At 44.3% G+C, this 12,819-nt stretch overlaps 1 protein-coding gene across 22 annotated transcripts in view; it reads left to right on the plus strand.

The window, feature by feature from the left end:
• The window catches only part of PTK2 (protein tyrosine kinase 2), a 154,625-nt gene that overhangs the window by 36,222 nt on the left and 105,584 nt on the right, over window positions 1-12,819 (plus strand). For 19 of the 22 annotated variants that reach the window (XM_072151115.1, XM_072151113.1, XM_072151114.1 and 16 more), the window contains one exon: window positions 2,121-2,147. Coding sequence is in view for 3 of the 22 variants with exons in the window: in XM_072151109.1 (XP_072007210.1) it covers window positions 9,744-9,789 (46 nt within the window). In the remaining 19 variants the exon portion in view is untranslated. Of the gene's footprint in view, window positions 1-2,120; window positions 2,148-9,532; window positions 9,790-12,819 lie in introns of those variants that run through there. The other 3 variants (XM_072151122.1, XM_072151126.1, XM_072151109.1) reach the window with 2 other exon arrangements.

Consider the following 12,819-nt stretch of genomic DNA (forward strand, 5'->3'; position numbering starts at 1 on the left):
TATACCCCAGAGCTGCACTCACTATTCTGCTGCTGGTGCAGTCACTGTGTACATACATGACATTACTTATCCTGTACTGATCCTGAGTTACATCCTGTATTATACCCCAGAGCTGCACTCACTATTCTGCTGCTGGTGCAGTCACTGTGTACATACATGACATTACTTATCCTGTACTGATCCTGAGTTACATCCTGTATTATACTCCAGAGCTGCACTCACTATTCTGCTGCTGGTGAAGTCACTGTGTATATACATGACATTACTTATCCTGTACTGATCCTGAGTTACATCCTGTATTATAACCCAGAGCTGCACTCACTATTCTGCTGCTGGTGCAGTCACTGTACATACATGACATTACTTATCCTGTACTGATCCTGAGTTACATCCTGTATTATACTCCAGAGCTGCACTCACTATTCTGCTGCTGGTGCAGTCACTGTGTACATACATGACATTACTTATCCTGTACTGATCCTGAGTTAAATCCTGTATTATACTGCAGAGCTGCACTCACTATTCTGCTGCTGGTGCAGTCACTGTGTACATACATGACATTACTTATCCTGTACTGATCCTGAGTTACATCCTGTACTATACCCCAGAGCTGCACTCACTATTCTGCTGCTGGTGCAGTCACTGTATACATACATGACATTACTTATCCTGTACTGATCCTGAGTTACATCCTGTATTATACCCCAGAGCTGCACTCACTATTCTGCTGCTGGTGCAGTCACTGTGTACATACATGACATTACTTATCCTGTACTGATCCTGAGTTACATCCTGTATTATACTCCAGAGCTGCACTCACTATTCTGCTGCTGGTGCAGTCACTGTGTACATACATGACATTACTTATCCTGTACTGATCCTGAGTTACATCCTGTATTATACCCCAGAGCTGCACTCACTATTCTGCTGCTGGTGCAGTCACTGTGTACATACATGACATTACTTATCTTGTACTGATCCTGAGTTACATCCTGTATTATACCCCAGAGCTACACTCACTATTCTGCTGCTGGTGCAGTCACTGTGTACATACATGACATTACTTATCCTGTACTGATCCTGAGTTACATCCTGTATTATACCCCAGAGCTGCACTCACTATTCTGCTGCTGGTGCAGTCACTGTGTACATACATGACATTACTTATCCTGTACTGATCCTGAGTTACATCCTGTATTATACCCCAGAGCTGCACTCACTATTCTGCTGTTGGTGCAGTCACTGTGTACATACATGACATTACTTATCCTGTACTGATCCTGAGTTACATCCTGTATTATACCCCAGAGCTGCACTCACTATTCTGCTGCTGGTGCAGTCACTGTGTACATACATGACATTACTTATCCTGTACTGATCCTGAGTTACATCCTGTATTATACTCCAGAGCTGCACTCACTATTCTGCTGCTGGTGCAGTCACTGTGTACATACATGACATTACTTATCCTGTACTGATCCTGAGTTACATCCTGTATTATACTGCAGAGCTGCACTCACTATTCTGCTGCTGGTGCAGTCACTGTGTACATACATGACATTACTTATCCTGTACTGATCCTGAGTTACATCCTGTATTATACCCCAGAGCTGCACTCACTATTCTGCTGCTGGTGCAGTCACTGTGTACATACATGACATTACTTATCCTGTACTGATCCTGAGTTACATCCTGTATTATACTCCAGAGCTGCACTCACTATTCTGCTGCTGGTGCAGTCACTGTGTGTACATACATGACATTACTTATCCTGTACTGATCCTGAGTTACATCCTGTATTATACTCCAGAGCTGCACTCACTATTCTGCTGCTGGTGCAGTCACTGTGTGTACATACATGACATTACTTATCCTGTACTGATCCTGAGTTACATCCTGTATTATACCCCAGAGCTGCACTCACTATTCTGCTGCTGGTGCAGTCACTGTGTACATACATGACATTACTTATCCTGTACTGATCCTGAGTTACATCCTGTATTATACCCCAGAGCTGCACTCACTATTCTGCTGGTGGTGCAGTCACTGTGTACATAAATTACATTACTTATCATTTGAACAGATATTTCTCTAATACTGATTTTCTCTTTGTTTTCCAGATATTTCAAGACTTTCCTTCTCTGCAGGTGAGTGGTATTTTATGTATTGTCAATCTCTTTAGTTATGCTGCATTTTTAAAGTTTTTGACTCCCTTTCACCCTTATGAGTTCCTCGTTATCGGGTGTTCCTATGTATATCAGAGGTCATTAATAGGAGATGCAGTTTCACATGGTGATTTATTGATGTGTAATGGGACATTGGGGACATATTGGATCCTCCAGAACGCACCAGGACTAGTTTCACCGTTCAGCTTCTACACCCTGACTTGTAAAAAGATCTGCTCCTACCAGAAGGAAAGTCCGATGTGTAAAATGCCGACTCCGTTTTGCCCATCCTGTTCTTGGTATGTGGACAGTAGGGTCTTAATTCTGACTCACAATATATTGAGATTCTGTGGGGGTCTCAGTGGTCAGACCTGCCCATCACTTTTATACCCATGTAAGTGAACAGCTTTGTATGCTGTAAGCTCTTTAGCTCCCCCTAGTGGTGAATACCAGGAGGCAATAAGGGAATTATTTTACTCTCTTGATGCTTTGGATATATTGCTCTGTGAGACGGAGGGTTAAGATCATGAAAACTTAAACTTTGCCTTTGGGTTTGCTATTTAGAACATTTCATCTTATAAGATTGGTGACTGTGCAGATAAATTTTGGGGTTAGATTGTGAATGTCGCCCTGATCTGATCACAGGCTACACCAGGTTTTGAGCTCTTCAGTCTGCAGGGTTATCTGTAATTCTTTCAAGTGTTCTGTGACCTGTGCTGATACATTGTAACAAACCATCAGCAGAGATGGAGTTGATATCTTGGAGGGCAGTGAACTTTTCATTGAAGTGAGGAAGGGCTGTAGTGATGAGCCTGAGTGTCCTGGAGTAAGGAAGGAAGTGGGAGATCCCAGAGATTCCCAGCAGCACAGAGTATTTTAGGATGAACAGTGCAGTCAGTGATCTCTCTGTTACTGTGACTGTTAGTTTGGACCGAGCTGTATGTGTGTCTGAGGAGGGAGATGCTGCTTCCCCCAGCAGCACAGAGTATTTCAGGATGAACAGTGCAGTCAGTGATCTCTCTGTTACTGTGACTGTTAGTTTGGACCGAGCTGTATGTGTGTCTGAGGAGGGAGATGCTGCCTCCCCCAGCAGCACAGAGTATTTCAGGAGAGGCATGCACTGTATTTGTGGGAGGACTATGAGACAAAGTTCTGACTTCTGTGCTGTGATAAATCCTTTGCATTTCACAATTCTTGGATTCCAGATAATTGTCAGCTCCGGTAACATGAGTCATGGAGGACAAGGCGCTTCCGCTCCAGCAGATGATATGATACGGAGCAGGAGTGGAGAGAGGCCGCTGTCATGTCATGCGACTGTATCAGAGTCACAATTAAAGGGGTTGTCCATAATTAGAAAACCATGGCACCCCTGTCTATAGGTTGTATATAGTATTGTATCTCTGCTGCAATGACGTGATTTAGTGCTGAGCTGCAATACCCGATGAAACCCACGGACAGGTGTGGCGCTGCATTTAGAAGGAAGCCGCCATGTTTCACTGCTCTTCGCTCCTTTAATGATGATTTTGTGGCAGTGAGACATCCTTCATCCCGGGATGTGGCGGTCTGTTATCGCAGGATGTTTTCTCTCTGGCAATGACTGATGTGGTCATGTGCTGTGTAGGATTAGGAGAGGAATAGCCGCAGGAGGATGGTGTGTGCTCAGCCGGTCACATCCAGCGCTCTCCTCGCATAGTATCCGGATGGGGGAATGTCATGGACATGGCTACCGGGGTCTGTAATGATGTCATTGGTCATGGCCATTGGTTACATTTATGGGAAAATGTAGAATTTGTCCAGAATTGGACATTGTCCCTTGTGCCCCATGTTGGTCTCCTCATCTGCGGTTGTCACCACCTCTATGGCCATGTTTCACCAATGTCAGGGGTACATAGATGGGGCACATGTCCCCCTAACTGAAGACCATCCTATTGCTGTAGCTGTTATAGAAGGTAAATCCCTAGTATTGGATTCTATCCCCTCTTAGATGTGACAGTGGTGATAGTGGACTCCATGGATTGCTGGCTCCTCCTGGAGGTTTCTGTACACGCCGGCTCATAGCATAAAGAGAAATACCTCCTGTACGGCCTGGCCAAAACACAGACAGGGCTCCTGCCCCTTCACCTACATTATCAGAGCCCCCACACCAGTCCATTATATCATAAGGACCCTCACAGCCAGACTCCCAGTGACATATCATATATGGACTTGTATCCCCCCCCCTCCAGTGATATACTGTATACAAGTACATACATCCCCCCCATTCAGTGATATACTGTATACAAGTGCATACATTTCCCCCATTCAGTGATATACTGTATACAAGTACATACATTTCCCCCCCAGTGATATACTGTATACAAGTACATACATCCCCCTCCAGTGATATACTGTATACAAGTACATACATCCCCCTCCAGTGACATACTGTATACAAGTACATACATCCCCCCCATTCAGTGATATACTGTATACAAGTACATACATCCCCCCCAGTGACATACTGTATACAAGTACATACATCCCCCCCATTCAGTGATATACTGTATACAAGTGCATACATTTCCCCCATTCAGTGATATACTGTATACAAGTACATACATCCCCCCCAGTGATATACTGTATACAAGTACATACATCCCCCCCAGTGATATACTGTATACAAGTACATACATTTCCCCCATTCAGTGATATACTGTATACAAGTACATACATCCCCCTCCAGTGATATACTGTATACAAGTACATACATCCCCCCCATTCAGTGATATACTGTATACAAGTGCATACATTTCCCCCATTCAGTGATATACTGTATACAAGTACATACATTTCCCCCCCAGTGATATACTGTATACAAGTACATACATCCCCCCCAGTGATATACTGTATACAAGTACATACATCCCCCCCCAGTGATATACTGTATACAAGTACATACATCCCCCCCATTCAGTGATATACTGTATACAAGTACATACATCCCCCCCAGTGACATACTGTATACAAGTACATACATCCCCCCCCCCCATTCAGTGATATACTGTATACAAGTACATACATCCCCCCCCCAGTGATATACTGTATACAAGTACATACACCCCCCCCCATTCAGTGATATACTGTATACAAGTACATACATCCCCCCCATTCAGTGATATACTGTATACAAGTACATACATCCCCCCCATTCAGTGATATACTGTATACAAGTACATACATCCCCCCCCCAGTGATATACTGTATACAAGTACATACATTTCCCCCATTCAGTGATATACTGTATACAAGTACATACATCCCCCCCCCCCAGTGATATACTGTATACAAGTACATACATCCCCCCCCCATTCAGTGATATACTGTATACAAGTACATACATTTCCCCCATTCAGTGATATACTGTATACAAGTACATACACCCCCCCCCCATTCAGTGATATACTGTATACAAGTACATACACCCCCCCCCCATTCAGTGATATACTGTATACAAGTACATACATCCCCCCCATTCAGTGATATACTGTATACAAGTACATACACCCCCCCCCCATTCAGTGATATACTGTATACAAGTACATACATCCCCCCCCATTCAGTGATATACTGTATACAAGTACATACATCCCCCCCCCATTCAGTGATATACTGTATACAAGTACATACATCCCCCCCATTCAGTGATATACTGTATACAAGTACATACATCCCCCCCATTCAGTGATATACTGTATACAAGTACATACATCCCCCCCATTCAGTGATATACTGTATACAAGTACATACATCCCCCCCATTCAGTGATATACTGTATACAAGTACATACATCCCCCCCATTCAGTGATATACTGTATACAAGTACATACATCCCCCCCATTCAGTGATATACTGTATACAAGTACATACATCCCCCCCATTCAGTGATATACTGTATACAAGTACATACATCCCCCCCCCCATTCAGTGATATACTGTATACAAGTACATACATCCCCCCATTCAGTGATATACTGTATACAAGTACATACATCCCCCCCATTCAGTGATATACTGTATACAAGTACATACATTTCCCCCATTCAGTGATATACTGTATACAAGTACATACATCCCCCCCAGTGATATACTGTATACAAGTACATACATCCCCCCCCCAGTGATATACTGTATACAAGTACATACATCCCCCCCCAGTGATATACTGTATACAAGTACATACACCCCCCCCCCATTCAGTGATATACTGTATACAAGTACATACATCCCCCCCATTCAGTGATATACTGTATACAAGTACATACACCCCCCCCCCATTCAGTGATATACTGTATACAAGTACATACATCCCCCCCATTCAGTGATATACTGTATACAAGTACATACACCCCCCCCCATTCAGTGATATACTGTATACAAGTACATACACCCCCCCCCATTCAGTGATATACTGTATACAAGTACATACACCCCCCCCCCATTCAGTGATATACTGTATACAAGTACATACACCCCCCCCATTCAGTGATATACTGTATACAAGTACATACATCCCCCCCATTCAGTGATGTACTGTATACAAGTACATACATCCCCCCCATTCAGTGATATACTGTATACAAGTACATACATCCCCCCATTCAGTGATATACTGTATACAAGTACATACATCCCCCCCATTCAGTGATATACTGTATACAAGTACATACATCCCCCCCATTCAGTGATATACTGTATACAAGTACATACATCCCCCCCATTCAGTGATATACTGTATACAAGTACATACATCCCCCCCCATTCAGTGATATACTGTATACAAGTACATACATCCCCCCCATTCAGTGATGTACTGTATACAAGTACATACATCCCCCCCATTCAGTGATATACTGTATACAAGTACATACATCCCCCCATTCAGTGATATACTGTATACAAGTACATACATCCCCCCCCATTCAGTGATATACTGTATACAAGTACATACATCCCCCCCATTCAGTGATATACTGTATACAAGTACATACATCCCCCCCATTCAGTGATATACTGTATACAAGTACATACATCCCCCCCCCCCATTCAGTGATATACTGTATACAAGTACATACATCCCCCCCCCATTCAGTGATATACTGTATACAAGTACATACATCCCCCCCCATTCAGTGATATACTGTATACAAGTACATACATCCCCCCCATTCAGTGATATACTGTATACAAGTACATACATCCCCCCCCCATTCAGTGATATACTGTATACAAGTACATACATCCCCCCCCCATTCAGTGATATACTGTATACAAGTACATACACCCCCCCCCCCCCCCATTCAGTGATATACTGTATACAAGTACATACATCCCCCCATTCAGTGATATACTGTATACAAGTACATACATCCCCCCCATTCAGTGATATACTGTATACAAGTACATACACCCCCCCCATTCAGTGATATACTGTATACAAGTACATACATCCCCCCCATTCAGTGATATACTGTATACAAGTACATACACCCCCCCCCCATTCAGTGATATACTGTATACAAGTACATACACCCCCCCCCCATTCAGTGATATACTGTATACAAGTACATACATCCCCCCCATTCAGTGATGTACTGTATACAAGTACATACATCCCCCCCATTCAGTGATATACTGTATACAAGTACATACATCCCCCCCCATTCAGTGATATACTGTATACAAGTACATACATCCCCCCATTCAGTGATATACTGTATACAAGTACATACATCCCCCCCCATTCAGTGATATACTGTATACAAGTACATACATCCCCCCCATTCAGTGATATACTGTATACAAGTACATACATCCCCCCCATTCAGTGATATACTGTATACAAGTACATACATCCCCCCCATTCAGTGATATACTGTATACAAGTACATACATCCCCCCCATTCAGTGATATACTGTATACAAGTACATACATCCCCCCCCATTCAGTGATGTACTGTATACAAGTACATACATCCCCCCCATTCAGTGATATACTGTATACAAGTACATACATCCCCCCCATTCAGTGATATACTGTATACAAGTACATACATCCCCCCCCCATTCAGTGATGTACTGTATACAAGTACATACATCCCCCCCCCATTCAGTGATATACTGTATACAAGTACATACATCCCCCCCCATTCAGTGATATACTGTATACAAGTACATACATCCCCCCCATTCAGTGATATACTGTATACAAGTACATACATCCCCCCCCCATTCAGTGATATACTGTATACAAGTACATACATCCCCCCCATTCAGTGATATACTGTATACAAGTACATACATCCCCCCCATTCAGTGATATACTGTATACAAGTACATACATCCCCCCCATTCAGTGATATACTGTATACAAGTACATACATCCCCCCCCCATTCAGTGATATACTGTATACAAGTACATACATCCCCCCCCATTCAGTGATATACTGTATACAAGTACATACATCCCCCCCCCCATTCAGTGATATACTGTATACAAGTACATACATCCCCCCCCCCCCCCCCAGTGATATACTGTATACAAGTACATACATTCCCCGGCCCCCAGTGATATACTGTGTACACTGACATTCTCCCCCCTCCTCTCCATGAAATGTTATATGTATAGTAGAGGCGCTCCCCTACTTTACACACCCGACTTACAGACAACCCCTAGTTACAGCCAGACCCCTCTGCCCACTGTGACCTCTGGTGACCTCTCTGGATGTTACTATAGTCCCAGGCTGCAATGATCAGCTGTAAGGTGTCTGTAATGAAGCTTTATTGATAATCCTCGGTCCAATTACAGCAAAATATTTGAAACTCCAATTGTCACTGGGGCCAAAAAAAAAAATTGTCTGGATCTACAATTACAAAATATACAGTTTCGACTTAAATACAAATTCAATTTAAGAACAAACCGGGGGGCTGCCTGTACATGCATCTGCCCGGTCTGCTGCTCCAGTTGATATACTGTATAATTATATGGCCTTCAGTATCCACCTATAGTAACCAATCAGATCTCAGCTTTCATTTTCCCTCAGCTGTTTGTGGCAACCAATCTGAGCTGCGCTTTCAATTTTCCACATCTTGTGTTGCTTTTATCAGCCAATGAGAGTTCAGCTATCATTTTCTACTTAGGTGCGTGTATGTCACCCATAGCAACCTATCACAGCTGAGCTCCCCACAACCTCTTGTCATCTCAATCAACCAATGAGATCGCAGCTTAGAATTCTCAAACTGCTGTGGTAAAATGAAAGCTTCACCCTGATTCGCTGCCCGGGGGGGTCACCGTGACGGCTGTGGTGACGGTTTCTGCCCCTTTACCCCGTGCCCGTAGTGGGATTAGCAAATTATCAAGGTGTATGCAAATGAGCTTGCGGCCGGCCCCGCCCCCGTCACACCGGCCTCGGCGCCCCGCCCTCGTCTCCAGTCCCAGCACCGGGATGCGGCGTGTTCCCGGCCCCGTCTGCGGCTCCGGTGCTGGCGCCATGCAGTGCAGCCCCCCGCGCTGAGCCTGTGCGGACAGGTGCCGTCATCTCTATGGAGAAGAGCGGCTGCAGCCCATTCCCGATCTGCTGGGCCAAAGGTAATCACCGGCCGCCGCGTTACCGGAGCGCTGCTCTCCCGGGCACACGGGGTTAATGCCGGCCGGGGGGGAGGTTAACCCTCTACTGACTGTAGGACAGTAGCGGCGGCCGGTAAGGGGTTAAACACTGCATGCAGGGAGGGGGGGGGGTTGTTAACCCTTTACATCCTGAGAAATAGCCAATTAACCCTTTATTGACTGCAGGGTCTGGCAGTGTGTTAACCCCTTAAATCCTGGAGCAGTGTATGGACGGGACAGGAGGCTGTGCAGTGTCGTTAACCCTTTAATGCCATTTCTTTAAGGTTTTAACCCCTTTTACTGTTGATAACATTGGATTGTGATATTGACATAGTAACTGCTGGGTCACAGGAGGGAGGAGTCACCGTTTAACTCTATATGTTGCTGGTTGTAAACCCCCCCCCCCCTTGAGATATTAACCATCCCTAAGGGGTTAAATGATGTGCTGCAGGTGGAACATGGCCTGGGGATTAATCCTTTTCCTGTCCTGTTGTGTTTGATCTTGAACCCATGGAGCAGAGATCAGAAAGGGTTAAATGATGGGGGGGGGACGACTGGATATTAACCCTTTTGGAATGTTTTGGTTTCGGCACAGGAGCTACGGATTAAAAGGGGGTTAATGTGTGCGCACTGATAGTATTAACCCTTCTACAGGCGGAAGTAACTTGGGGTTAACCCATTGTAGGCTCGGTACTGTATATTGTTAGAGTTGCTCAGGTGCAGTTAACCCTTTCTCCTCTGTGTGGCCTTTGTTTGGTCCTGTGGATGTGGATCGTGTTCTGCAAGTAACAAAGGGGCGAGCGGATTCGTCCGGGTCTCTGCCAGGATATTAAATCTGCGCCGTGTATAACGGCCGGGCGAGCGCCACCGACACGTGAATTATTCATCCGCTTCTCTCATTCCCATCCCCTGTGACGTGTGGGATCGGGCCTGGGGACTGATGACATCATCAGCGCTGCCGTGTATTTATGGCTATTGTTGTGCAGCCGCTGTGTGACGATCACCGCATGCGTCCGCCGCATCGTCACCGCTATGAAGGGATTATCCCCCTCCACCTGGAGACGATTCCTCCGCCAGTCTCTAGTCTGCCGGGCACTTTAAGGTCACCAGCTGCCATCTTTAGATTAAAGGAGACAATTTAATTAAAGGAGGATTCTGACATTAGGATGCGGAGAGGGAGAGTGAGGATACAGGACGGGACTGAATATACAAAAACGCCCTTCTGCAACTTTTTTTTTTTTGTTTTTAATATTTTGCAATATAAAAGTTGCTTAATGGAACCTTATTCACCATTTTTCATAGCGGGAGAAGTATTTCATAGGTCTTAGTACGCAGAAACCTTTATTTCATGGTTCGGAGTTGCACCTGTGCAACTTTTACTTTTTTCCTTGCTGATTATTTTTTTGTGGACTGTCACGGGATGTTTTCTCGGGCGGCACAAAGCAGCAGCGTATGGGGCCAATACCGTACAGATGCTATACCAATAACACTGTTATGCAACCATTTCTCCAGCTTTTTTTTTTTCTTGATAGTTTGTAATAAAAAAAAGTGGCATGAAGGTGCATTATTCAGCGGTAGAAATGGTTAGGTGGTATCTACAGATACTATTGGGTTAGGATGCAGTTTGTCCAGAGCCAAAACTGTATTGATAATACAAGTAATAAAGATGGTGTCATACAACCCTTTCCCTCCTCTGGATATTTTGTAATGTAAAAGTGGAATGAAGGTGCATTATTTCTGCAGTACATAGCTCTAGCTGATTTCTTTTACTCTGTTTCCGCTTGGAGATTTGAGACTCTTCATTGTTTCAGGAAAAGAACTTCTTAATAGCAGTTGTTGCTGGATATTTCCTAGGAGCCGCACAGTATAGAACTAAACATATGGCTGCGATGCAGTGTGAACAGAGCCCTAACCATACAGGCGTCATACAGATGGATGATAGAACTTTTCCCTCAGGTTTTGGATCTAGATATTTTGGGACGTACAAGTTGCATCCCTAGATCCCAATATGTTGCATAGTTATTAGTTGTAGCTTCTTATCAATTATTGCAAATAACATGAATCTGTGGAGCACATACCCCCGTTAGGTGCCGAATTATCGGAATGTCCCATGTGATGGCAGGGGAGATGAGACAGACCTAACCTGAACTATCAGGATGTTTCTGTTGGTTTGCAGTACGTGTCCTGTAGGGGGGTGTGTATACTTTTGCACACCAATCTTTCTCTCATTAATATGTAATGAGGGAGGACGCGGCACTTAGCCCCTGCCCGGATCCCATTACTCCTCTGCGCTCTCAGCCCATTAAGGTTTTGGCTAAGGTTCAGTGTATCCCTCTCTGTGAATGACTCTTCCCATCATGTCTCTGCTCTGGGGGGGGGGGGCGCGTCATGTGACCGTGGCAGCGAAGCTCATGCAGAATATTGTATTCTGGGAATCGCAGGTCCATTGAGTAACTTTGCCATTCAAGCTGAGGTTTTGTTTCATTCTCACCACCATTAATAAACGCTGCGCTGCCTTCTGGGCATTTTAGCTACTTGCACGGCTGCAGATCCGTTGCTGTGTCCTGTTACAAGGTTATACACAATCTCCTGTCCTGACACAATGTGTCTGTGTAGATAAACTGTATCAGCCTGTGGTCTGTAGGGTTTGCATTGTCTAGACAAGATACATTTGTAACAAATCCTCAGCTGTGAAACACATGAGATCTTGAAATCACTGACACAAATGGGTTCAGTTCAGTCTGAATATGACTGTCACATGGAGTAACTTTCCCAGACCACTCATCTGATTTGTCCCCAGATCATAATAATAATAAATCTTTACATACGGCCATCATATCCCACAGCGCTGTGCAGATCATGGGGAACAAACCAAATGGGACATTAGAGTATTAACATCATATGAAACCTATAGGAATGATTGCCGTGCTCGCTAGAGCTAACAGTCTGAACAGTGCACCAAAAGCTTTGGGGTGCATAGATGAACCTTAAAATTGGGACTTTTGTATTCTG

Source organism: Engystomops pustulosus, chromosome 5, assembly GCF_040894005.1.
Source record: "Engystomops pustulosus chromosome 5, aEngPut4.maternal, whole genome shotgun sequence".
NCBI lineage: Eukaryota > Metazoa > Chordata > Amphibia > Anura > Leptodactylidae > Engystomops > Engystomops pustulosus.